Source organism: Lichenostomus cassidix, chromosome 3, assembly GCF_008360975.1.
Source record: "Lichenostomus cassidix isolate B80296 chromosome 3, HeHo_3.0, whole genome shotgun sequence".
In the NCBI taxonomy this organism is placed as follows: domain Eukaryota; kingdom Metazoa; phylum Chordata; class Aves; order Passeriformes; family Meliphagidae; genus Lichenostomus; species Lichenostomus cassidix.
Genome location: NC_139483.1, coordinates 78,759,064 through 78,786,658, shown reverse-complemented (window position 1 = coordinate 78,786,658; position 27,595 = coordinate 78,759,064). Strand labels below are relative to the sequence as shown.

General features: G+C 42.0%; 4 protein-coding genes across 13 annotated transcripts in view; 2 read left to right on the top strand and 2 right to left on the bottom strand.

Annotated features, from left to right (window-relative positions):
• Positions 1 to 715, top strand: part of DOP1A (DOP1 leucine zipper like protein A) — a 60,818-nt gene extending 60,103 nt beyond the window's left edge. For all 8 annotated transcript variants that reach the window (XM_085056416.1, XM_085056421.1, XM_085056418.1 and 5 more), the window contains one exon: positions 112 to 715. In XM_085056416.1, the coding sequence (XP_084912542.1) occupies positions 112 to 417 (306 nt within the window). In that variant the 3' untranslated portion in view covers positions 418 to 715. The remainder of the gene's footprint in view (positions 1 to 111) is intronic.
• PGM3 (phosphoglucomutase 3) lies at positions 707 to 9,097 on the bottom strand. Its single transcript, XM_085056429.1, has 12 exons — positions 8,354 to 9,097; positions 7,476 to 7,660; positions 6,953 to 7,020; positions 6,515 to 6,648; positions 6,167 to 6,362; positions 5,181 to 5,338; positions 4,680 to 4,763; positions 3,934 to 4,032; positions 3,498 to 3,614; positions 3,217 to 3,339; positions 2,314 to 2,487; positions 707 to 1,691 (listed from the first exon to the last, which is right to left on the bottom strand). The coding sequence occupies exons 1-12, from the start codon at positions 8,555 to 8,557 to the stop codon at positions 1,605 to 1,607; spliced, it is 1,629 nt and encodes a 542-aa protein (XP_084912555.1). The 5' UTR covers positions 8,558 to 9,097; the 3' UTR covers positions 707 to 1,604.
• A 208-nt stretch (positions 9,098 to 9,305) lies between these two features.
• On the top strand, positions 9,306 to 15,740 carry RWDD2A (RWD domain containing 2A). Of its 3 annotated transcripts, none has more exons than XM_085056432.1 (3): positions 9,306 to 9,485; positions 10,294 to 10,506; positions 12,031 to 15,740. In XM_085056432.1, exons 2-3 carry the CDS (start codon positions 10,315 to 10,317, stop codon positions 12,706 to 12,708), a joined length of 870 nt encoding a protein of 289 aa, XP_084912558.1. In that variant the 5' UTR covers positions 9,306 to 9,485; positions 10,294 to 10,314; the 3' UTR covers positions 12,709 to 15,740. The 3 variants fall into 3 exon arrangements, with proteins under 3 accessions (XP_084912558.1, XP_084912556.1, XP_084912557.1); XM_085056430.1 differs by having other exon boundaries at positions 9,306 to 9,910; XM_085056431.1 differs by having other exon boundaries at positions 9,306 to 10,209.
• Positions 15,619 to 27,595, bottom strand: part of ME1 (malic enzyme 1) — a 155,030-nt gene continuing 143,053 nt past the window's right edge. The window contains exons 10-14 of the mRNA XM_085056428.1: positions 26,106 to 26,211; positions 23,105 to 23,247; positions 20,935 to 21,108; positions 17,731 to 17,829; positions 15,619 to 15,974 (exon numbers count right to left, since the gene is read on the bottom strand). Of these exons, the coding sequence (XP_084912554.1) occupies positions 15,816 to 15,974; positions 17,731 to 17,829; positions 20,935 to 21,108; positions 23,105 to 23,247; positions 26,106 to 26,211 (681 nt within the window). The 3' untranslated portion in view covers positions 15,619 to 15,815. The remainder of the gene's footprint in view (positions 15,975 to 17,730; positions 17,830 to 20,934; positions 21,109 to 23,104; positions 23,248 to 26,105; positions 26,212 to 27,595) is intronic.

Here is a 27,595-nt window from a genome sequence, read left to right as displayed (position 1 = left end):
GACAAATACTCTTGGACTTTAGAAAAGTACTGTATTATCCATTAGTCTTTTATTTTTGCCTGTGTTTTTCCTGGTTTTTCCTGTATTATTTCCGTGTCTCTGCATTTGCAGAAAAACCCAGAGGAGGATGGCTCAGGGAAAACACTAAGCTGGGAACCAGGTCACTTGCTTTTAACCATCTACACCGTTCGCAGCATTGAGCAGCTTTTGCCTTTCTTCAATGTACTCAGCCAAGTTTTTAACAGCAAAGTCACAAGCAGATGTGGTGGACACTCAGGGAGCCCTGTCCTTTACCCAAACTGCTTTCCAAGTAAGGACATAAAAATGGAGAACCTCAAGACCTTCTCCACCAAAGCAAGACAGAAGATAGAAGAAATGGTTGAGAAGGATTTTCTTGAAGGCGTCATAAAATCATGAACCAAACTGGTACTACTTGGCCTATATGTAGTGTAACTATTTAAATGAAATACTGTATCTTTCCCAGTTGTATAGTATTCTTTTCTTATTTTGTATGTAATGAAATACTTAATGTTGTATTTAAGTTGAATATTTGTAAATAAGAGAAGTTCTGGATGTGGCCTGAATCAAGTTTAAATATTGGTGGCTCATATTGATTATGGTGCCTACTATTTACAGTAAATGTTTTGTTGTCTTGAGTTCTGTCTTTAAAACAAAAAGAAACAAAAAAAAAAATACAAGGTGCACATTTTTTCAATTTGTTTCCAGTTTATTTTTGTCTTTTTTATTTTTTTTAATCTAGTGGAAGCTGTGCTTATTTAATAACCTGTAAAATGCTATTATGGCAGGAGTTAATGCAGGACTACAATGAACTGTTTGTCAGAGGTAGACACCCTGAACCAAAGTATGCCAAGGAGTATACTGGTGTGTTTAAAACATTGCATCCTATTGGCCCAGCCCCTTCATGGTGCTGGGAGCATTAAAGGCCACAGAAGACAGACTTGCCTCTGTCCCTTTCCTCTGAAGTGTGATTATAAATACTATTACTGCAAATCACTTTCTAAATTATCTCATAAAGTGTCTAATGGAGATAATATTGCAATAATAGATTATTATTTGCAAATATTCTTTTTCATTATATTGTTTCCCTCTCAAAGTGAGGTGAACTGAATCTGAAGACAGAAGTGACAGCCTCTGTCTTACACTCTTTGCCCATGGATGATTGGGCTACTGAGGAAAATGGGGATGATGTTCTTGCAGCAGCCACTGCACTGCAGCTACTGTGAGCACAGTCATAGAAGAGCTCTGGTCATGCAGCCATGGCCAGTGCTCTGAGGGTGTGGGAGTTGGGATTTCAGGCACAATGTGACAATGAACTAAGCTGGGGCAAGGAGGGGTGGAATTCCTTCTGGACATGGCCTGTCAAGAAGTTAAACAAACTCGGGGAGGGGGGAACATTCAACAGCAAGAGCATCTCATTAAGAGGTAAGTTGCTAAAGGAGGTTAAGAATAAGCAGAGTAATATTTCACTCAGTTCTGATCAATCCTTGCTACTCCCAGGAAGGGTTGGCTATGTGCACAGCAGCACATGGTAAAAAAGGTAGTATTAAAAGGTTAGGGAACTTGTGTGCTTCAACTGTCGTTCGTTATATAGGCTGGGGTGGTGCTCCTTGTCCACCAGCAAGGTGGAAAACAGCCAGGCTCACTTCATGGGCGAGGGCATCTGCGTTCTCCTGTGGAATGTTGGAAAAGTTAGTTATGCTGCTGTCAGCATGTTCTTCTGAACAGAGCAAATATGTGCTATTAAGGCAAGTATTTTCCTGCAAATGCTGTGTTCGTTATATTGTTCCATCAGCCTAAGGTAGGCTCTGCCACTGCCCCCATCCTGGTAGAGAGAAGCAGGTAGGAGCATGTGAACCAGGGAAAGAAAGACCACTGCTTTTGCTGTCACCTATAAGTTCAGATCTGGACTAACTTAACAGCAGCCAGAGTTTTTTTCTGTTTTGCCTCTTAATGAAATTGTGTAGTTAGGGGTGGCTTTGGTAACTTTCTTCTTAACCCTGAGCTCTCAGAAGGCTGGTTGTCTTTTCAAAATCATCTGGTGTTAAATCTGCCTTTATAAACATTTATATTTTCCTTTTGAAGATAAACATTAAGAACGCTAAACATTATTTTCTAAATAAAAGAAAATCCAAAGCGACTTTTCGTGATCACAGTCTTTTTTCCAAATGTAGCATTTGTTAAGTGGGATCAAATGATGAGTATGGAAAGAGACTTCCTTCATCATTCCCTGCTAAGCAAAAGACAGTTTAATGTGAATAAGCCTACTCATAAATGAGTTGTTTAAGCTCTGACCTGTGTGTCTGCTTCAGCATAGATTCTGACGACGTCCTCTGTTCCTGAGGGACGGACAAATGCTCGTGACAGTTTGTACTTCTTTACAAGGGCATCGATTTTCTCCTGTAGGCCTGGGGGTGTCAGCGCTCGCCTTTCTGCGTCCGTTGTGTCAATAACGCGCCTGTCTGCCACCTGTGGCATCAGAAACGGGGTAAGACAGAAATTCAGGATTTGATATGTTGTGCTGCCTGGAGAAGAGTTCAATCTGGGAGCTAATAAAAGGGTACTCAAACACTTGGGGGTCCCTAGGATCCCTGCTCAGCATCTATTAACCAAGTCCTGAGAGGCCTCAGCTGCTCAGTTAGGAAAAAATGGTCAGTTCTGAATATGCCTCCCTGGTCAGACTAAAGTGAAGCTACCTCTCCGGGTAGATAAAACAGTTAAACTCTTTCCTGTGGTTAATTTAGCTTCCTTACTGTGTGTACCAGAATGCTGCCACATGGCATTTCTGCTCAAGCTCTTTCAACACAGAATCAAGAGCTTGAACATTCAAGTTCAAAGTGGCGTAGCAAGAAAAATCCAACTGCCCAGCAGGCAGGCACCATAGAAAAACAGGACTTTTTATTTGAAAGTTCAAAAAGAAATTCTAAGCTAAAATTTCAAGAGTATTGGTCAAGTTTTTCCATTTAACATAGTTAGCTATTATGTCATAATTTTTGTAAGTCCTATTTCTATTTAGTCCAAGTGAAATTCTGGTCCCTCCTCTGCGTTTTTTCCCCAGCTTCTTTGTCCTACTTCTGCCCTTTAATGGTCTGCTTCAGCTTTAAAATAAAGCATATCAAAATCCATGCAGGCAAAAGATGCTCAGAGCAGAGCCCTCAGAGGCTGCTGTGCCCTGAGGCAGCACGGCTGGGAACTCACCTGAACCTTGAGCAGCCGATTGGGAAGATCAGTGTAGAGGGCATCCCACTGTTGCACAGTCATTCCTTTCAGAGCCAGGATTGCTTCAATAACCAGCATGTCCGAGACAGCATCACCAACAGTCTGCCAACAGGGAGGGAAAATCACTGCAGCAGTCCTCAGTGAAGACAGGGAGGCAGGATTTGATCAGCAAGCTCCCAGCAGCAGCCTGACAGGAACTCACAAACAGGCTTAGCCTCATGCCTGCTAACACAGTGATTCACAGTTCTCTCAGTTTTTACCTGATTAATCAGGTCAATCATGTTTTCAAGCATCTTTGCTGCTTCTCTTTTTTCATCATCTTTCTCCTCTTTTACCAGTTGTCGTATTTTAGTTTCAGCAGCTTTACTAAACAATACCTAGAAGAAAGAGATGAGAGCTTGTCAAGATCAAACCAGGACATGTGCATCAGTGAGGAAAAAACTTTTACCATCCCAGCCCAAATAGCCATCATTAATGTTTGCTAGCATGAACTCCCATCGCCCCATAAATCACAGAAGAGCTGGTGGCAATGCTATGATAAAGACAGAAGGGGAAAACCAGTCTATTTTCAAACAAGAAGAATAAAAGTCTTGTTTATAAAACTAAGCAAAGGATGAAAAGACCTTCTTTTCCAGCTAATTTAATTAAAATTTTGTACATAGTGGCTGAGTATAGGCATTACCTGCTCATACTTACTGTGCCATGTCCGTTTGCCTCAAAATAAACACCCACATCGAACTCCTGGGCCTTGTGATGCAAGTGTTTCACTCCTGTTTTGACACAGTGCACAGGTACCTGCAGCCCAAGGATGTGCAGAGAATGGCAAGGTTACAGACTCTCCTCAGTAAGAGCTGAGCACCAACATGGATGGACTGTTACAAACCAGCCCATGTTTCATGGCCACTGAGACCCCAGAGCTAAAATGCTCCACTATTTCTGCAGACCAAATTAAAAAAGATTTCATTTATACCAGTGTAAATAAAGGCTAATTAAAGAAATAAAGAAATGAACTCCAAAACTAGAAAAATCCAATTTAGCTTATGGCTTCAGGGAACACACCAGATTCACATACAAACAGAAATAATACCTTTGCTCAATTGCCATAGTGAATATTTAACTTACTGCAGAAATGAAACAATCAGTGTCGAAGTATCACAGAGCTTTTACTGACTCACTTTGTTGCAAAGCAGGAAAGTCCTCAATTTGTTTGAGAAGTATCAAGGGATTTTGTTAAACTTTTTTAAAATTAATGGAACCTTACTAGAACCTCTTAAGCTTTGCTCTCTTCTGTCTCATTTGCCACCAAGAATTTAGTCACTACTGGAAGTTTAAAAGAGTAATTTATTTTTGCTTGATTTTAGTTTTCCTAGCAATCATATTACAGTAGCATTCACTTTAAAAATAAGCAAATGTTAACTACCTAGAAAAAACATGGAGAATACCTTCACTGTTTCCTGGAGGTAGCGTGTTGAATTCCCATTGGCATATGCTGTTTGTACCACTGCCATCTTGAAGTTCTGTTTCACCTGAGCAAACCAATAAGCCAAGTTTTACTGTCCAACAGGCACATAGCCAAACAAGTAGAATAAATGGAAAGATAATCAGAACTGTTAAACATACACTTAAAACTCCTGGGTGTCAGAGGGAGGCACCAGCTCACTGAGAACTCACTGAGAAGTATGTTTAAAACAACATGAATTCTGTTCAAGTCTTTGTATATCCCATATTGATTTTCTTGGGGTCTAGCTGAAGCACCTCTTCAAGCTTAGACTTCCCAAACCCTGTTTTGGCAACACCAGTGAGGTACAGGTTTGATCTCTTTTTAAAGCAGGTTCACTTTAGGTAGACGTAGAGAGACCACATACCAACGAACACAGCTCCCTTAGACTATTTTACACTTTACAAATTAAAATGCCAGCATTCATTTAATATGTCAGAGTTACCTTGGCAAGAAGTTCTTTTAGGAAGATACTAATTAAAGTTGCTATTTTATCTCCATCGATCAGGTGAAAATGGCCAGCTGTGTCCTTATAATAATAAACAATTCTATCTGCATCACCATCAAATGAGCAGCATCTCTCATTGGGCTTCATGTCTAGCCCTAGTGCACAGAGTTACAAATGCAAGTTAAAGGCAGGAAAAGAAACAAAATCAGGTAATTTATTTCAATGAGAGGTTACAGAGACACATTTTCTTTTCAGAGCACAAGTCTGCATACAAATGACTCTACTCAGGCACATTTAAAGCCAGGATCCAGATGTGAGGCACAAGCATCCATCCCCAGCAGGTACTGCCACTGTGCTCCTCCCAGCACTGCATTTCTCCAGTACACAAGCAGTGTGGGAAGGGGAAACATGACATTTCTTGGTGTTCAAATTTGGCCAGCAGTTGCAGTGAGAGGGCAGCTCTCACTGGAGAACTCAGTTTAGCCTCAAATAATCTCATATCCAAACCAGCCTGCTCTCCCAGCTCAGGGATTTTCTTTTATACACTTCTCAGAATACTGATCGAAATTATTTCCTCACTGGTTGATGTCAATGAGTCAGCCTGCTGGCACCAAGCTGTTAATTAACCCAGCCCTCCTGCAGGAACCCGGAAAAGTGTTTCTTCACAATACAAAGGGGAGTAAAATAAATAACATAAAGCCAGTCCTGACTGATCTTTGGACTTTGCCATCTTAACATTCAAAAGAGACTGTCAAACATATTTCAGCCAGTCAGAGAGATACTGTGCTCCTCCAAGCAGTTTGGACTAACATAAACTAGAGATGTGCCAAACCTGGCCATGCTATTCCCTCTTTCCATTGCACAAGGAGAACCATTCATGCAGTCACTGAGTAAGAAACAGGGAGCTCTTCTTACCCAAGGATGTGGACCCTTGCCAGACCCTGCAGAGGAGGTAAAGCAAGATAAAATTACTGACTCCATACCTCCAGGTGGTTTCTGGTGAACTTTAACAAAATCTGCACCACATAAGTGATTGAGTTTCTCCTTGGTTCCATCATTATATATGTGAATTAGCACCTCTTGAGGAAAGTAGGGCTTCATTTCTGATAGTTTCAGGGCTCCTATTCCATTGGCACAGTCAATCTTCAGGTGCCTCTGACTCTCTCCTGAGCAGTGAGACTTAGCACAAGGGAAGAAGGGACAAAGTGAACTCTTACCCCAGAGAAACCACACCTAGAGCATGCTGAATTAGAAACGTCAAGCCCAAACAGGCTAACAAACAGAAGGTATTAATTTTGTACATTTGCACAAAGACAACACTTGCTATTCACCTGTTTTATCAGTTCCATATAAGCTTTGGATAGTTTCTCATAATAACCTTCCAGTGTTGCTTTCCCATACTGCCCTTGGGTGTTTTGACAGCAGACCATGTAATGGAGCTGTGGTGTTGTCACCAGACCATAATCTAGTGTGAAATAAAAGCCACAATATTCAGAAATAGAATTGCAAATTAATTGTTGCTTAGAAGTTGTACAATAAACAGACAAATGCAGGGCAACAAACACATATGAAAAATTTCAATTCTGTTATGAAAACATGACCCTCCCCTGCCCCACCTTGCATTAAAGCCATACAACTGCCCTGAAATAACATCGTTACAAGTAAGAATGGAAATGTGTCTGGGCTACTGCTTTAGGGCTACATAAAAGAGTCACATTTACATTTAAAAAAACTTGAAATGAGACTAGAATTGCAGAAGTGTAACCTACCATGGTACTGACCACCTAGGACCTGGATACCATCTATTACTGACTGGGAGAGCTTCTCACTGCTTGGCCTAGAAAACAACAAATACAGCTGATAACCTTGGCAGAAGCATTTATCTGTGGACTTGGGAAGGAATCATGTGTAAGACTTTACAAGATTCCTGCCAGTAGATTTAGACTCACTGTGAAGAAATCCACACTTGTTGCAGGCAATTCCCAATAAAGAAGTTTGAAAGCCAACAACCCAGGGAATTGCAAACACAAGTAAACCGTGGGACACAGGTGGACATCACACAGTAACCTCACAACCCCCATACACACCACAATAAAGCAGCCTCTCCCGAAACAGTGCTAGAAAGTTCTTGTAGCTTTTAGGGCAGCTAACAGCAACAGCATTGAAAAATTTTGCTTATTGCTGTTATCACAAATTTAGTCACAAAAAAAAAGCATAATCTGGCTGCGGAGGGTAAAATATCCTGAAAACATGAAGAGAGCACTGGATACACCTACAGCCTTTTGTCATTACCTGGTGTCTCTACCAATAAAAACCAAGGCATCTTTGTGCAGGTTCACTGCTGCTTTTTGGCAGATCTCAGTTATCACCTTCTGTAATTCTTGGTCCTCTGCATTTGCTAGTTGTGTGGCATACTCTTCCCAGGAAGGGTGCAGCATTTCTCCAAGAGGATCAACCAGCTTTATACCATTGTCTTCCTAAGTAGAAAAATAAAAAATAACCCAAAAGATAGTAAGTCTAAAAGTGGGGAAATAATAAAACCTCTTTGAAGACAACCAACACATGGTTCAATCACACTGCTTCTTTAAAATTGGATAACTTCTGGGATGAAATAGCTTAGCTGTTTATTTAACCCTCCAACAAGCCCCTCAAAAGTATTATATCCAGCATATCAAGTAACCAACTCTTTCTCCCTTATAATTTTGGCATGAAATTGACATTAAAATGGCATAAGGGGAGATTCTAAGAACCTGCATCACTCCACAGCAGCAGAAGTCTAAAAACCTGATTTGTAATAGCTGCATTTGCAAGTTTATTTTTAAAACTTACAGATTTAACTCAAAGATTCCTCTCTTCTCAAGGTTATTCCTAGCTTCCCAACATTCGAAAGTTATATTGTCACATGAAATGTTTCCTATGTTACACCATTTCCACATGAGAAAAGAATCACACTTGCGTGTACAGCGAAAAGTAACTTCAAATAGACCAGAGATCGTATTTACAGCGAGCAGGCTAAATGCTTTTAGCAGGTCCAAGTGGCTTCAGGGTCTGGTCTCTCAGTGCCATGATGAGCTTTGATTCCAACAAATGGATCACACCTTTCCACCCTTCTACCAAAACACATCATTCCGCCAAACTGGTCACTTGTCTAAGGAAAGGGCTGCTCTTACTTCAGGGTTGTGAGACGCTGTGACCATGATGCCAATGGTCGCTGTCACGGCTTTGGACCGGAGGATTGCCAGGATGCCCATGCGGAACACGACGTGGTCCAGCTGCTCGGCCTTGGTGCGGAATCCAGCGGTGCCGTACTGCAGGGTCAGCCCGGCAGGCTTGGGGTGCAGGGCCGAGTACTTTGTAAGGGCTTCAGAATCCATTGCTAGAGAAGGAAGCGGCACAGATGGCCGTGAGAGGAGTCACTGTGATCAGCCTCACGCTTTGCAGCCCGCGGGGACCATAAGCCACCCCCATGATCCCCTGGAGGAACTGCAGGGGAGCCACGAGCACAGTGAAGGAATCGCTACATTCCCTGGAGAGCACTGGATGAACAGAGTGATCAGATATAAGCGGACCGCGCCGGGATGGGGCGAGGAGAGGCACGATTCCCAGCCGGCTGGATCCTAACAAGCTCCCGCAGCGGGGCTTCCCGTTTCTCGCGGTGCCACCAGCCGCCCACTGCGCTCGGCCGCGGCTCCACACGCTAATTTCCTAGCCCAAAGCAGTGTCCTGCCTCCCCAAGCCCTCGCAGGAAAACCCCCAGCGGAGTGCCCGGGATGTTCCACCGGGCGGCGGCTCCGTGCGGAGCGGCAGGCAGCCACCAGGCCGGGCCGGGCGGAGCCAGCCGCACCCGCGCCCCCAGGGGCGGCCCCAGCAGCCTCCCCCTGCACTGCTGATTCCCTCGGGTGATTCCCCCGCGGTGGCTCCCGCACGCACCGGCCGGGCCGGGACGGGACGGGATGGGCGCGACTGACCCCGCCGGAGCCGCCGCCGCGCGCCCCGCACCGAGCCGGCGCGGCCACGCCCACACGCGGCGGGACTGACCAATGGCAGAGCGGTAGGCGGGGCACAGAACGCCGCGTGGCGCCCAGGCCACGCCCCTCCCCGGCCCGGCGGGAGCATCCGGCGGCGTGTCGGGAATGGCGGCGGCGCGAGCGGGAGGCGGGCCTGAGGCAGGCTGGGCTCGGCCTGGGCTCGGCCTGACACCCGGCATCGCCCGGCGGCACTGACTGCTCGCTCGGGTTCCAAAGCTGCCCCTCCGTGTGCTGCTCTGGGCTGGGGCAGAGTTCGTTTTCTTCACAGTGGCTGGTACGGGGCTGCGGTTTGGATTTGTGCTGAACACAAGGTTGATAATACAGAGATGTTTTTGTTATTGCTGAGCAGGGATTACACAGAGCCAAGGCCTTTTCTGATTTTTGCACTGCCATGCTGGCGTGCATGAGGGGAGACAGCTGGGACAGCTGACCCCAGCCGACCAGAGCGATATTCCAGACCGTGTGACATCATGCTCTGTGTATAAAGCGGGAGAAGAAGGACGAAGAGGGGACGTTTGGAGCGATGGCATTTGTCTTTCCAAGTCACTGTTATGTGTGATGGAGCTCTGCTCTCCTGGGGATGGCTGAGCACCTGCCTGCCCTTGGGAAGCAGTGAATTCATTCCTTGCTTCGCTTTGCTTTGCTTTGCTTGTGTGCGCGGCTTTTGCTTTCCCTATGGAGCTGTCTTTATCTCCAGCTGTGAGTTTTCTCGCTGTTCCGATTCTCTCCCCGGTCCCGCGGGTGGGGAGGCGGCTGTGCGGGGTTGGCTGCCGGCCGGGGCTGAGCCACGACACGCAGACAGCGCTGGGTGTGTTGCTGCTGATAAACAGCACTAGTAATGTCTCGCTGCCCACGCACATCACCGCGGGCCTCCATTCCCTGCTTCCTCCATCCCTGAGGCCGGCAAGGCTCCACCTGAGCAGCCCTGCCCGCTGTGGCGCTGGGAGGGCCGGGCTGGGAGCGCTGTGTGTCCAGCCGCGTTTAACCTAATGCTGCCCGTAAGGAATCGCGGGGCTCCACAGTGCTGCTAAACCTCACCGTGCGCTAAACCCTGCGGTTTGACTCCAGCCTTACCGTTCCAGGCACGCGTGGAGAGCAGTGCAATGGCTCTCACGGTGAAAGAATGCCTGGAGCTCCAGCTGCTGGAAGTGGAAATGCTCCTTTCGATGTTTCCCAAAAGAGGGGAGTTCAGTGTGGATGAGGACGCCGTGCCCAGCGTCCAGCGCTACCTGAGCAATGCTGGTGGAGCTCTGCCCCCGCAGCTGGAATATCGCATCGCTCTGGATGTAGGGGAGGTGAGAACTGCCAAGGAGACCTGCTCATGGGTGGTGGTGTCTTCACTCCTGCACACACTTGAAAACTCTGCCCTGAAAAAAGGGGATAAAAAAATCCACCTCATTTTTGTTTGCTCTTTCAAGAGTCAAGAGTAATGGAAAATCTTGTCTGCTGCTAACATTCACTGATCTCCATTTGAAATACAGTAGTGTAAAAATAGCCTCAAATAGCAGAATACAATTAAGAGGAGTCAAACAAACACTAAAACAAGACCAGCCTATGAGCAGAGAAACCAAACTTGCAGTATGAGTTACAATAATTTAACTGATTGAGAAAAGGGATTGAAATAATTGATGTAAAGGCTTGCACAGAGAACATAGGTATGAGTGCATACCAATGCAGTGACTGGAATTTGAAAACACAAACTCAGCCTAAAGGCCATTTTCTTCAGAACGAGAATAATTAAGCATTAGAACAATTTACTAGGTGATGAGGTGGCCACATGATTTTTTGGAAACTTTAGGTACAAGCTTAAGTATCTTTCTAAAATGCACCCTTTCACCAGCCTTCAGAGAGAAGTTTTATGAACCGCGTAGGGAGGGCTTGTGTAGGAGTAGTGGGTTTTTTCCATAGGAGATTGTCAAGGAACTTGGAAAGATAATTAGTCATTTCATGATTCACTTCTCTCTGCAGGACTAATCATATGATTGTACACTGTAGTGAGTCCCCCCTAATGATCTACAGGAGCTTGAAGCACTGAGGACACATAAATCCTTTCCTGCTCCTGGACTAGAGGCTGGGTTCAGCTGCCAAAGAACTGAGGTGCTCCATTTCAAGGCACTGTAGGAATAATCAAGATAAATTCAACAGCCCAATGTTCACAGGAGAAACAGATAAGATAATCTAGAGGTCTCACTGACCTGAAACACACATAAATCTCTTTATTCCCTTTAATCCTGAGAACGCTTCTTTATGGTGAATACTTGCTTAAAATAATACTAATGCAGAGAATCATAGAATGGTTTGGGTTGGGAGCAACCTTAAAAGTCATCTACTTCCAACACCCCTGCCACGTGTCTCTATATACAATAGGTACAATCATGAACACTTTTGTGTAACTCTTGGCTGTCTTTTCCAGCACCTGGGCTGAGTTCATTGATCATGTGTGCTTGGTAAGGGATAAGAGTCTCAAAAGCCCTTGACTCCAACAGTTCATTGCTGTAGCAACACTGAGCTAGAAATATCCTTCGAGGGTAACTCTGCCTTCTCTCAAGCCATAGCATTAGTTCTGTGAACAGCACAAAAGCAGCCTGGATAACATGGGAAGTGTTGTGCAAGTGACAGCATGATGCAACAAAAGAAAAGGTGCAGACAAAAGAATGGGTTATTGGGACAAAAGGCAAGTGGAAATAATTCCAGTCATTAGGCTGCTGCAGTCTTAATTACATCTTCTCATAATCTGCCTCTTACAGGGAAGAAGAATCTAGTGTGTCTTCAATAGCTGCAGAATTAATTTTCTTTGTGTGTATGTGTTCTGTTTTAAGGCAAAGGTGGAATTGCAGGTTCTCCTTCCTCATATGTATCCTCAGGTGGCTCCTCAGCTCTTTGTCAGATCAGATGTTCTGCACAGACAGCAACAGTTGCAGCTCAATACTCGTCTCGCTTCTCACATCAGCTCTCTGGATTCAGGAGATCTGTGTGTATGTGAGGCTGTGCAGTGGGTGAAGGACAACAGCCTGCCTTTCGTGGAAAACAGTAAGACTTTGTCTGAGTGTGCTTCGAAAGAAGTCAGGGTTAAGGAAATGCTGCATCGCATGTGGATCTACAGCCATCACATATACAGGCAGGAGCTGAGGAAAAAGATTTTTGACTGTGCAAAGAAGTTAAATCTGACTGGCTTCTGCCTAACTGGGAAACCTGGTGTCATCTGTGTGGAGGGACTCCAAGAACACTGTGAAGAGTTCTGGCGTGTTATTAGATATCCCAACTGGAAGCATATTTCATGCAAGCATGTGGAGAATATAGAAACAGAGGGAAGCATTGATAATCTTCGTCTCTTTCATGGTTTTGAAGACCTGCAGTTTGAGGCACATGGTGATTATGGCCTGAGGAATGACTATCACATGGATCTTGGCCAGTTCCTAGAATTCCTGAAACAGCATCAAAGTGGACACATTTTTCAGATTTTATTTGGTGTTCAAGGCAAACTTGCAGAGAACTGAGAGAAATTGTGTAAGGAGTTCTCATTTTGGAGAGCAAAAGATGTTGCTAACACTGAAATATTGTGCCTTACAGCTACTGTTAGAAGGGAGGTTTTAACATCTGAGATTAGTGGTTCAAGTAGTTAATCTCAGCTTCTGTTATGAATTGCCACGTATTTTTGAGACATGTTCACTGATTTTCTCAGACTCTAAAACTGCCATTTGTCTCTATGAGCCATGCCTCAAGGCACTTGCAAGATGACATGGCACATTCCATGCTGTGTTATGAATTATACATTTCTCCTCATCCATACTGTGCTGTGTGCATTTCTTCCCAACATCTAACCTAAACCTACTCTCTTTCAGTTTAAAACATTCCCCCCTTGTCCTGTCACTACATGCACTTGTAAAAAAGTCCCTTTCCAGCTTTCTTACAGGCTCCCTTCAGGTACTGGAAGGTGCTATAAAATCTTCCCAAAGCCTTCTCTTCGCCAGACTGAACAATCCCAATTCTCTAAGCCACTTTTCACAGGAGAGGTTCTCTAGCCCTCTGATCATTTTTGTGGCCCTCCTCTGGACTTGCTCCACCAGGTCTATGTTCCTATTATGTTGGTGTCCCTGAGGTGGATGCAGTGGTCCGTTTTGGGTCTCACAAAAGTGGAGTGAAGGGCAAGAATCACCTCCTTCATCCTGCTGGTCATGCTGCTTTTGATGCAGCCTAGGATACAGTGGCTTTCTTGGCTTCAAGCACACACTGCTGGCTCATGATGAGCTTCTTGTCTACCAAGACCCCCAAGTCCCTCCCCTCAGGGCTGCTCTTAATCCATTCTCCACCCAGCCTGTATTTGTGCCTGGGATTGCCCCGACCCAGGTGCAGGACCTTGCACTTGGCCTTGTTGAACTCCATGGGGGTTGCACAAACCCACATCTCCAACCTGTCCAGGTCCCTCTGGATGACAGCCCTTCCCTCCAGTGTGCTGACTGCTCCACGCAGCTTGGTGCCATCAGCAAACTTGCTGAGGTTGAAGGGTGGGACAATCTCACTGTCTGTGTCACTGAGAACGATGTTAAAAGAGTGCTGGTCCCAACACCAACCCCTGAGCAATGTCACTGTCATTGGTCTCCACCTGGACATCAAGCCATTGACTACAACTCTTTGTGACCATCCTTCCCCACCAAGTAGTTCATCCATCAAATCCATGTCTCTTCAATTTAGAGACGAGGATGTCATGCGGGGAAGTGTCTGTCTGGTTATGTTAATAACAGCTTTTCATCTGCTCAACTCATGGTTTTTTATGTTTACTCTGTTAGGCCAAACACCTTGAAAATGACAATGGGTAAGATGAGACAAAGTTTCATTTCCTCACCTACATTACATACGGAAATACATATGAAAAAAAGAAAATAGGAACCCGATATATATATATACATATATATTAAATGTTACATAAAACCACAAATAACTTGAAGAATCCTTTCTATGTCAAATTAGTATTGAGAGACAATTTTCCAGCAGCTTGTAAGAGGCAATGCTATTTATGGTTCATTGGGCAGCATTTTCCTGCAGGGAAGTGTGCTGAGTGCGGATTTAGATAGTGAGTATTCCAGTTTATAATGCATGATCATATTTAAAGGTCATTAATAAATATGTAGTTTAAGAACGCTACTGAAAAGTCCCCAGCAGCTGTGCCTTGAAGGACCAGCAGCCCACCACCTCCTACTTTATGCTTGAGTGCCTCAATGTGAAAATGGGTACCAAGCAACAAAAGCAGACTTGCTGCAGAGCTGCAGAGGTCTGGCTGATTGACTCCAACACCCAGGCACTCAGCAGCAGCTGTTTAAAGACTGTGTTTCAGTATACTCTGCTGATGACAACAAAAATAATAGATATTATTTTGTTTCAAATTAAACACAAGGAAGTGTTTTAATACCCTTCTCACAATAGCAATACATTGAAATCCGGAGGATGGCATTGAAATGCAGAGTATTTCTGGTTGCTCAGAATCATGATTAATGTATTTGCTTCCTTCATTGTGGTGAGTGTACTGTTTGTGTGATCACAACTTTTGCCAAAAGCACAGTGAGGCAAAAATTATTTACAGGTTCCCATTAGTCAGTGAGGGAGAAAGTGCCTCTCTTTTTGAATTTGGGGCCAGCAATCTGCAGCTGTAACAAAGCTGAGGGGCTAGACAAAAAAAAAAGTTAATATTTGGGTTTCCAGAGATAATGTCTCTAGTAAAGATTACAAAAAATAGTAGAAAAAATGATCAAGTACACTTTGTTTTCAGAACAATTCAGAAAATAGGTTACATTTTTCTTGGAGCGGTAACTGTTTAACAACTAATAATTTCTTGAAGTCTATTCCTGGCATTTTGATACTCCCTTTTTGTTAAGAACATGGTGTTCAAGCCCTTCCATGAACTTCAGGCCAAACATTTTCAATGTCTCAGAATAGTGGTTATCTTGATGATGAGGAATGAAATCCTTAACCTTTCACAGGATATTATCTTAGCTAATGTTAAATGTTAGTAACGTTAAATGTTACTTTTAGTAATGTTAAAATGTTCTAATTAGCTGTGAACAAAATGTCATGCAGGTTTGGGTCTTTTAGAAAACTTTTGTTACGCCACACAAGAGTGACCAGTAAGGCTTTTCTTTGGAAGAAAATATTCTAACCTCATCGTTGTTTAAAGTTTGGGTGTTTTTTAAATAATAGGTTCACAAATTATGCAAATTACACTGTGACCTGTAATGGATAAAACATTAAAAAATCATTTTTTAATTGTCCGTTTATCTGCTTAAGTTCCCATTGATGTTTGTGACAAAACTCTTGACTCAAGATACAACCACTTACTTAAAAAAGATCTGTCAAACTGTAGTGTAGGATATCTCAATTAAAATAGCAGACAATATAACCAAACAACACAAATATATTTCTCAGATTATTTTTTATTTTCTGATGTGTAATTCATGATTTCTTGATCTGAGTTTCTAACCGAATACTATGATTTAGAAAAAGTTTTCTGCATCTTAAAAAATTAACTATTCTTAGGCTTGCTAGGCAGAACCGATCTTAGTATTTTAATGCTTTTTAACTGCAGCTGGTTTGTTCATTCTTCATTAAATATTTACAGTTTCACTTTCATGGCCTCTTCAGGCCAGGTGTAGGAGTCAGCCACAAAGCTGTTGTAATCAGTGCTGTACACCTGAGAGCGGATGAAGGCTTCTAGGTCCTTGGGCTGAGGATAGGTGGAGGCAGTGTTATTCCTGTAGGCTTCTTCTGCGATCTGGAAAGATGCATTAAAATCCTAATTAGTGCTGATAAACTATCTAAGTACACTTAACAGGATTTAAAAGTAGGATTTAGTTCAAAATCAAGATGAGACTTCACCTTCTCTGGTGCTGCAGTCACCTGTGTTCACACAGGATCCAGGTTAGTACCCAGTGAATAAGACTAGAACAGTTGCAAATACAGGGCTCCTCCTTGCTCAGTTGTATCTTAGCTTTTACTGTGCAGTGGTGGATAAAATATTCCACAAGCCCCAAGCACTGAGATACAATTTCTGCTTTTCTATCATCACTCTATTCTGGTTTACCATCTTCCCAAAGTACTGTAAGAAATGTGATTTATGCAAAGCTTCCATGCTCCCTGCATATTAGAGAAGTTTATTTGGCATAGCTTGATAATATACTTCAAAAAAAATGAACTCATGAGAAAAAATAGTCCTACACAGTGCACAGGATGTCTGGGGGAAATACAAATATTTGCTCACTCTTTCCTCACCCAGACCATACCTAAGCGAATCAATTATGCATCACAAATACAGCTGCAACAAAAATTAAGTTTAGAAGGGGTTGCAGGCCACTCAACACATCAAAGTAGCCTCTCACATCTGAAGGACACCTTCTTCAGAAACAAACATCTGCAGACTGGACATTCATCTATGGAACAAAGGAAGTCTGGCAGACAGGTTTCATGCAGCAGCACTTTGTGAAAAGATATGCTTGAAACTCTCTTTGGCAAACACACTAATGCTCCTCCTTCGAATAACAAGGAGATGTTCTTCCTGCTTTCCTTAGCTCTCTTTGAAATGTAAATGTTTTAGTTCGGTCAGAAGCTAAGACCAAAGTCACCATACTTAGACTTCTTTTCTAGGATTAATCTGAACCCCAACTCAATTTGGCTGAGAAGTACTTTAGGTGTTTATGTAGGGACTTATCTTTAGGTCTGTGCACGTAATTATCGTGGTTGAATAAGGTCTGAATTCATACCCGATGTTTGGTATTCCAAAATATTTTTATAATATTTCTCTCCTGGAAAAGGCAGAGGCCATTCCTAAACCTCTTGGGTTGTATAAGCCAGAATAAGTATTTGCAGGAATAGAGTTTCAGAGAACAGGCAGAAAGAATCTCTTAGTAAGATTTTCCCTTTTTTGTATTTTATGTAACACACACAAATAGATGAGGAATTTCTATTACTGTGTTTCTGCCAAACACAGAGCCAGTTTGATTTTGCCTGAGGAATTTGCCTGAGGCAATGTTCTGACATCTACAGAACAGTTATCACTGGCCTAGGAAGACATGAACTTTAAGAAGGATTTTTTTTCTTAAATAAACAGAATGAGTGAAGCTATGGAAAGTGTTTCAAGCATGAAGGTTCCTTGTTATTCTTGCAAAAGAATATGGAATAAGTGGAATTACAGTAAGTTGACAAAGAGAGAAAACAATAATTGAAGAAAAAAGGTAACAGAAGACCAGCAAAATGTTGAAACTGATACCTATGAAGGACCTCAGCTGTGCAGCTGGTATGACTGGTGGACAGCAGTCTGTGCTCTACAGACATACACACTTGCTATAGTTCCACAGCTCTCCATGTATTTGGATTACTTTTACATTTTTGAATTTAAATTTAATTTTGAAACTGCTCTGTGTCCAATATTGATTGATGTAAACCGACTTGTGTAAAGGCATGTTAGGTGATAAAATCAAACTATGTAGAGATGGTGGGAAGACAAAAAGCCACAAAAGGCTGAAATTACTTACCTTCACAGCAATTTTCAATGATACATCCTGAATGGTGACTAATGGAGGGTAGAGACGACCTTCCTGTAAATTCTCAGGTGTAACTTGCTGAGCTATAACCTGAAATAACATAGACATGTTTAACTTGACATGCAGATGCAGCTGTAGCTTGATTAGACAGTGGTATTGTCTTTAGCAAAGAAATGTTTCTGCTTTGGCAAATCACACAGATACTGCTTAATCCACCTAGACAGAACCATCCGTGTCATTAGAGAGTTTTGCCTTTTTCTCACTGAGACAACAGAACTTACTCAAGTCTTGAGTAAGTCCATGACACACATAAACTAGCAAATAGTTCACTGTGAGGTATAAATTCCAGCCAACAACTGCAGTTGGGTCAAAGATTTCTACAATATAAAGAAGCACCTGTCATTCTGACAGCTGTCACATTAACCTGTGCAGGGAACAGAACTGAAACTCTTAAGTGTAAAATGGTCTGAATGAAAGTACTGGCAGCTGATATTTCTGCTATCATTAGCTACAATTTGTCACTTGGGGACTTTAGAAAATAGCTTTTCAGGGTGATCCAGATGTGGACAGAAGGAAAACTCTGCTCTGGATAACATCTGGTAGAGCCACGTACGACCCACCAAGAGATTCTGAAAACACCAGGGAAGTCCAGGAAACACTAAGACATGCAACTGATAACAAAGCCCAGAGAGAGAGTAAGAATTGCAATTTTGAGGGACTTTGCTAGGAAAATACTTGAAACAAAGTGCAAACAAAATTTCCTACAATTCCTGTTGTATATGGGTAATAGGACTTTGTATATATGCTTGCAACATCCAGAGCAGGTGTCTGGATGTCATTAATGCATCCCTTCCAGCAGAAACAGGTAAATAGTTTGAACTAAAGTAACTCCAGATTCAAAGAGAACTCAGTGTTCTCTTGTGCAATCTTACCAATATGTTGGTAGTGTCCTAAGTTTTTCCTTTGGGAGTAAAAATGCTGACAAGACCAATAGGCAATTACACTCCTGAGTATAACAAGTAAAAGAGAATTATTTGTTTACATTTAAATCTAATCGTGAGAAATACAGCAGAGAAAAGCCCTCTAGGGGGAGCTAAGAGAATATAAAATCAAGTTACTGCTCTCCATAACAGCAACCAAGTTACTTTAAAATGATACACAGTCCTTTGATGTGCATCCGAATATAGGGAGGTGCTTACAACATAACGTCCAGCTTAAGAGGGCTCTGCAGGAAAGATGAAATCTGAAGAAATCAACAGCAAGTTACTCTTACTCTAATGCATCACTGAAAATGAAAGGTTCAGGAGTCGAGTACATCTGTTTTGTGATTCTGTTTTTATTCTTCCATGAAAAAGGTAGAGAAAATAAAACAAAAAGAGCACTTTTGCTTTGTAGTGTAATTATTCAGCTAAGGACCTACACAGCCCTCCCAGCCTTCACACCCCTGACACCTCTTCTGGCAAAGACTCCTCTCACATCCATCAGCTGTTGCTGTGCTCAGCTCACCCAAGCCCCAATGCCCTTCATACCTAAGAAGACCAGATGTGAAAGCCCTGAGCTCCAAGAAGTAAGGGGAGCAGCTACCCAGAGATCCTGCCACCATCAGAACTTTCTAGGCAAGACAAAAATCACATTTTTACATGCCAAACTTCTCCAGAGATCTTACTAGGGGAAGGCAATCATATAGAAAAACCTTTACCAGAGAGTCTGTAGAGAACCTCTACCTCAAGTGGGAATTTAAAAGCTTCCTCACAATTTCTGATACTATTCTACTTCCCTGACTGTTACATTTCCTTGTTCAGAACAGGTTTTTTTCCTAACTTTGTTGACTGTCACATGAAACACAGTTCACACATGTGTCACCTTTTGTCATCAGGACTCACTATGCAGGAACCATTTCACACAAACCAAAACGAAGCAACTTCTACAATAAAGTAAGACAACTCTAACACTTACAGTTTAGCCCAGGAAGTGAGGATCACCATATCCAACTGAAATTACAGGGCAAGATTTAAAAGGAGGATATAATTATCCAAAGGCTTAGGAGATGGATCATTGCCCTTCTAAGATGGTTAAAGCCAGTGGAGACAGTCTGGGCTATTTACTAATTTTAAAGATGGAAATTGTGAATGTCTTTCTTATAGAGGCCAGGCTGTTAGCAAACCTCTTTAAAGATGCCATAGCATGCACCATAAAAAACCTTTGAAAAGCCTAGCAAGGACAGCATGCAAGTGCCCACTCCTTAGAAAGCTTCATATGACATACTGCCTGTCATAGGATCACACTGCCCATCAGCTGCCCTTGAGTGATGGCCAAGGACCACTTGCTTCCCTTTAATCCATGAAGAGCACAGAAGGAGCAAGAGTCTGGAATGAAATATTTCTTGGAGAAGCTGCAGGAGTTGAATAATGCATTCACACATCTGCTAATTGGTGTAACTTTTTTTCATTGTTCCATAATTCTAATTTCATTTCCATAATTCTAATTTCACTGCTTGGAGGCTTCCTCTGTGTGCTGCCTGCACTACCCATGTATTCCTCAGTGTGCTTATACAGCTTCTTGGAGGAGTAAGACACTGCACTTTGATGAAGCTCTGTGGATTGTAACATCTATGAACTGGACTGGGCAGAAATTCCCCCTGAAGTGAACCTAGGTCAGTTGGAGTTAAGGTGGTAAATTGAGGGTAGCCTTCTTCCTTATTTCCATACTCTCTAAAAACCCCAAAGCATCAGATTTTCAATTACTTTGTATGGACATGGTCAGATCAACATGCATTGCCCAGGGCTTTCTAATTCAAATTCAAACAATTTTTGTAAGCAAAACACACACACCAAGTCACCCCAAAACTACTAGCATCAATAATCATAATTCCTTTCAACCCAAAATCAAACCTACGTGCTTGTGCATGTAAACTGTACATATGTGCATTTATCTGCGGTAGCACAGTACTGAAATCTTTCTTTTTTTCCTTCCCAACAGAAGGTAAAATTTATGTCAGAGGACCTTAGGCCAAGTGTCAACTTTTTAAAAATGACTTGTTCAAATAGAATTTATAAAGAACAACACACCTTGCAAATAAAGGCCTTACGCAGAAAGCAGTATTTTTCCAGTTTTAAAGTTTAGCTCTTACTGTTTAATTGTTCATTAATACTAAGTCACTAAATTAAGGAATCTAAATAATTTTGAATACAGTACCTCAGCAGTTGTGAGGAATACACCCTCATCAATATGTCTCATTCCACATGCAATAACACCAAGGGCAACTCCTGGGAACACATAGGAATTGTTACCCTGTCCAGGATAGAGAGTTTGTCCACTTGGAAGAGTGACAGGATCAAAAGGACTTCCACTGGCAAAAATGCCACGTCCCTAAATTTTAAGAAGACAAAGAAAGCACATTAATTGAGAGATTGCTGTTGAAATACTTCACACATCCTTTTAAATATCCACCACTGTGGAAACTGGGCTGCATCTATTTAGTATCTCTTCTGAGAGAGTGTTAGAGCTGAATGTCTCATGAACATCAGGATGCTGATCCTGGAGATCACTGGTGATTCTCTGTGGCTGTCTAACCCTATCTGTACAATTTAAAAGGAGAGAAACTGAAGCCAGCAGTCATTTTTCACTTTGTGCATCCATGCCAGAAGAAGGTACATGGGAAGCAGGTATACATCCAGAGTTGTAAAACTCAAAGTGGACAATACTGCTGTGGTAGCAACAGCTAATGCTACTGGACTTTTTTTCCCAACAGCAAAGCACCCACAAAAATGACACTAAGGCAACCAAATGTTGCACTTTTGGATGGGGTGATATCTGAGGAGCTGTGGGCAGCCAGAGCTCTCTTCCCAATCCCCCACTTCAGGCCCTTGAGCCCATTCCACAGCTCACAGAATGACAGAGCTCTGTCCCAGGAACATCATCCCATGGAGCAACCTACAGCACAAGTCAGTGTGGAACCTCCTCTGCCAGGACCCTGGGAGTCCTCTCTTTGTAACACACTGAGCAGGGTGAAGGCACCAACTCAGGCACCTGCCAGTATTAATAAACCATTAGAATATTTCTCAGCAGATTTGTGGGTAATGCCAGGTAGGACAGCAGCTGGCAGGGCCCAGGTGTCATACCCAGACTGGTGCAGGGGGGCAGTACAGAAGAGCCAGCCTGTTTGGGGGAATCAGGAGAATTTAGCTCTGTGGGTACAAGTTACTCCATAACACTTGTCCTGAGGACAAGAGAAATGGCTCTAACCCAGTTTAGGTTGTAGGTCATGTGGGAGTGACACTGCACAGCCCAAAGGCCCCTGGCTCTGCCTCTCTGGGGAGGGAGTACCCTCAAATTTAAGCAGTGAATTTAGATGGGGAAGAAAAGCCAGTCTTTATTTATGCTAGCATTGCTAAAGTGATAAGTGTCACTGTTAAATACTTCAGAGGCACTTTGTATCAGAAATATCTATGCCTGTTTTAGAGAACTGGAAATGTGCATTTTAAAATAGGCCACTGTTGCTATTCAGCTCTTCAGAAGAATATTCTGTTTGGTTTAATGTCATGCACTATTATCATGGCCTGCTTATTATATGCTTTGGTGACAGATCAAATACTTCAGAGTGTCTTTTGCTCTGTTTACCACATGTGGTTACCCACTATAACCAGCCCTTCATGTAGGCTGCTTCCCTGGCTCCTGCACTGTGCTGTAATTGCATCTGTGCAGTGGGTAATGGACATACTAAATTTGTCTTTTAAACACTGAGAAACTGTCACTCAAAATGCCCTGTATTTGACAAGAAATCCAAACACATCTACTGTGAAACACATACAGTCAGGTACTCACACGTTTTAAATTCCAGACTGAATTACAGGATAATTTGTTTATCAGTACTTTTATAATAAATAAGCAAGCACAATTCTCTTAATTTCCACCTATGTTTATATAATAGAAAACTTTGTAAGAAGAGTCAATTATCCCAGTACTTAATACAGAATGATTTTAAAGATTCTGTTTCATGTATTGAAATATTTTCTTACCCTAAAGAGTATTTATGAAACCTACACTGAAAAGCATGTCATTGTATGGATCTATTATACAAAGTGGTACAGTTCAAAAACAGATATAAGGCTTTAATGATTGATGGTGACTATGAATATCGCCTGAGACCAATAAAAGCTATGAAATGTTTTTATGAGAGTACAAGCATGTAATGAATTCAGTGAAATTGTCTTGATAAAATCTGAAAAATCTGTTACTCATTTTATCTATGCACAGAGACATTATTAGTACTTGCTACTCCACCCTCTATCCTCCTCCCATTTTGAATTTAATTTCAGATTTACTTTTCATGACGTATACTGGAAAGACATTAATCTTTGATTACCTCTGTGTATTTGTAGCACTGCTCAGCAGTGCATTCTGCTTTGCTGGTAGGATTGCTGAGAGCAAAAATTATAGGACGTTTGTTTAGAGCAGCCATGTCCTTAAGAATTTGTTGAGTAAAAGCACCACCAATTGCAGCAACTCCTAAAGAAGAAAAACACACACATAACAAGCATATAAATTAAATTAGTTCAGGTGAGACATGCATGTCACTTATAAAAGAACAGAGCTCTTTTTACCATCTCTTTCCCTCTTTAAAATGGAGTTCAACCTTTTTCCTAACGCAGTTAAAATAAAGTTTTATATAAATAATTTGCAACAGTGAAACTTCAGTATTATCCCTAGAATAACACAGAACCTGTTCACCCCTGTCAATCTGATGAATTTCTCCTTTCCCTTTTCTCGGGCCCGTTATGTAAAATAGAAATGTATCACCTAACTTGCAGCTAGGTCCAGTATGTACTAGATAAATGCAACTCTGGGTACTAAAGTCTTATACAACAGACTGGATAGTCTCTCCCAAATTCAGTGTGTCAGATTTCAATTATTTCTGACATGATGAGTAAAATCTCTGCCTTCTACATCTGAGCTGAGCTGATGAATAACTCCAATTTCATGTCCAAGCCTTCCCTGACAGCAACAATTTTTTTTAATACATCCCTTTTCACTGCACCAGAGATGCTTTTCTGTTCCCCATAATGTCCACACTTACAAATGCTCTTCATAGGAATGCTGCATGCCTGAATGCCAGTCCTGAATGCAGCATGAAATCATCCTAGGTTGCATTCTGCTGCACTGCGGACTTGTAGCTAGTACTTAGATCTTGGACCTCAGACAATTCACAGCCAAAGAAGGATGTGTGTGATGTTTTTGAGATGCCAAGTACACCCATATTTCTGACTAATCTACAAGAGCTGGGAATCCAAGGATAAGGTCCTTCCTCCCCACACCTTCAGTGAAAATAAATAGACAAATAGATCTTGGAGTAAAACTAAAGATCTTTATTTTCCCTGAGGCCCCTCTCACCTGGCTTGGAGAGAAGAGCCTCCTTCTTCCTCAGAGACCCCAGTGCCTGACACCCCATTCTGCTTCCCACACAACATCTGGGTTTCAAAAGCAGGAAAACGAGCTGGTTTTCCCTCTCTTGGGGAAGGGGAAATGGATTAAAACTCAGGCTGGGAGAGGAGAGCCTGGAACTTGGGTCTTTCTTAGGTCAATACTGTAACTTCTCATCACTGATGCTCAAGTGAGCATCCTGACAGTGCCCAGTCTAAGAGGACGAATACTTGTGCCTGATGAGAGCACAAGGGGCCCTGAGCACCTAGAGCTGGCTCGAAGGTCATGCTTCAGGACTAACATTTCTTTAAGGCCTCTCAGAGTATTTTCTGACTGATTCCAGATGGAACATGGTATCATCTGTCACATACTACTATGTTTTTGCAGCTCTGAGCTCTCTGTACTTCACCTTCTACAAATGGACAAGGATGCTTAGATGCAAAAGCTCTGATAGACCAGTTGGGCCACTCTATGTTTGATGAACATAGAGCTGTATAAGAGCCTGTTATGCACCTTAGTTTCTGGTTAAATCTTCAGTTGTGAAGTGCTTCATGTCTTCCAAAACTGCTTCTGGACAGCCAACAGTCACAATGACAACTATCTTCAGATTTAAAGCTAAAAACAAAATGCTCATGGGCTATTTATTTATTTTCTATATCCTTTTGTTTTTTTTCTTTTTAATTGCGGTTTCTTAGATTGGGTCAAGCTAAATTAATGCTTTTCCTTGAGCCATTGCAGGCAATGAAATTTATATGAGGATTTGCTCAGAGAGAGCTAAGTAACACACTGGGAGGAGGACTATCAATATATTTCCCCATGACTCCTGCTACTCCAGGGAACATACTGAATATCTAGTCACTCAAACCAAAAATCTCCAATATTAGTTTCCATTGCTGTTTCTGATGGAAGAGCCTTCATTATACAGAATTAATAAGAGAAAATTACCTTGAGGGATAGTCACATAGGTTTATGTATAAAAATGATACACAGTAAACATCCATATTTCACGACAGCAAACCTTCCTCAAGCATCCACACACTTTAATCTGGATAAATATTCATTCATTCTATTCTTCTTATCCCTCTAGCTTTTCCAGCCTTGTAGTCTACTAAGAAAATTCTCTAGAACACTTGGTCTCCTCTTGCAGTCATATCTTCATGTTGCACAGGAAAAGAAACGCTTCATTTACCTCACTGATGTTCACTGGCAAAAGCAGATTTTACTGAACAAGGACCTTGTGGTCTAGGCACAGTTTAAAAAGTAGTTGTTAAAATGTAGAAATATTTTCACTGTGGCCTTTCAGTTTTTCTAGCATCTGATGAATGACTTTACTAGCCAGATAGATTAATCTTCAAGTCTTATAAAAAAAATTATCAAGACTGCTTGCAGTTCATTCCTGAAACTGTCACTGAAATAAAATAACCAAACTACAGAGAGCTGAGCAATCTGTTATTGAGATCACAATCCTGCAGTTTTTACAAAAGAAGAAGTCTTGTAAAATTTGCATTTCGGTCTGCAAAAAGGACTGCTGGCTAAGGACCGAAATGTGAGTGATAAGAAGACTCAGATACAGCACGCTTATATTTGCACAGCTTTGCATGAGCTTAGCTCAGTTTTCTCACTCTGTGATGGAGGTTATTTTTATTACACCCTCTATATTAAATCAGAAGCAATTCAGGAAGGTGGTAAGGGCCTTCATTAGATGTTTAAACCAAGTTGGATTCTTTCCCATGTAAAATGGATGGCTCAGAATGAAAGCAGTATTACATGCTTGGATAGCTACTGTTTGTTCAGTTGCTTAATAGAGTCCATTATGCACCCAGTGTTTTCTGAAAACACACAAAGGTAAACCCTGTTCAGAGGAACTTGATCTTGTCTTCAGACAAAGCCACAGCCCCATCTTTTTTTAACAAAGAATAAGGTCATTGCTTTAAAGTCAAAATTACCTATAAGCACAGACGGTTTTATATCTTTAACAATATCTTCAAGATTTTTCATTTCACGATGTTCGTGGGCAAAATGCTGTTTCTCGGGTGTTAATGAGGCACGCCCCTGAGTAAGAAACAACAAGAAAAACATATTAAAGTTTAATGGAACCTATTATCCTGGGATAATCAGTTTACTAAGTATCTGGTTTAACACATCCTATTTTCATTTCTACTTTTGCATCTATCATATCAGACAAAATTACACTGTGTACAGCTAATATGCTTTGGATAATTTAGGACTAACATTTCTCTAAGCAGTAGTTAAATTCAGTAATTTTACTTTAAATCAAAAACAGCTGTAGAACACCACAGTATTAACATCTATTTGAGCAATTATATGAGATTTGTAACTTAGCAAAATAAAAATAGTTTCTCCTGGCTTTTTCAGCTTTGCTCTAAAAGTATGAAGACTATATGGTGTATTTCAACTATAGGGGAGCCTACATTTTTTTTTTCACATTTTTCATATTTAAGTCATTCATTAGTAAGGATGGAATAAAAATAATTCTAACCAGATGTCTGGTGCACTGTTTTTGCATTAACAAAATTGACTCAGCTGTGAAAAAACTTTTGCCCTGATCTCTACTGGTAATTTCCAGCCACTGATGCCCAGCAAGGTTTCCAAATGGAAATGCAAGGTTTCCAAATAACAGATGAAAGGGCTAAAGAGCATCACTGACATTGACTTGGGCTGCAAAGTGGGTGTGAGCACAGTGTAAGTAACGTGGAGTGTGGGCCGAGAGGAGGCCAGGATTTGTGAAAATTCTGTTAGTTGTCTAAATACACAGAGCTCTGTCTGTGCAAAGACTTCTGAAAATTGCACCAGAACAGTTTAAAATGTGCACACCTCCACCCCTTGTTTTAGTCCCACGCCTGCAGAAAACATCACTGCAAAGGCACTTCTCAAACACAAGGCTAGAAGATGGTTCCAGCCCCTCAAACATCTTACAATTTCAGACAGAAAGAAGAAGATTAAACAGATATATAGGGAAGTGCATGAGGAAAACTGAATGCTAAATCTAATTTTGACCAAATAGCTAGAACAGATATGTATCGTCTCCCCAGCCACACTGATAAGATGAAAGTTTCCTTAATCTTAGCAAGTTTATTAAAATTACACTGAAGTATTGGAACAGAATTCATTCCACGATTCCACCAAAGTCTATAAATTTGAAAATTCTGGCTCAATTTAGGCCTGCATATGCCATCAGACATAAGCCATGATTTTTCAAACAAAACTAAGGAAGTTGGTGCTTCATTTCAGACCACAGCTCTGCAGTGTAGCAGTGTGTGGCCGTGCCAGTTCCATCACTGAAGCTCCTCTGCTGCTCCTGGGACCACAAGAGCTGGTGGGCAGAAGAAGAGGCAGTTTCTCATTTCCAGCTTCCATCCCAACGGTGCCACAGGAAGCTGCAGGAGGCTGTCATGTGGTCAGGGCTGACTGAGCT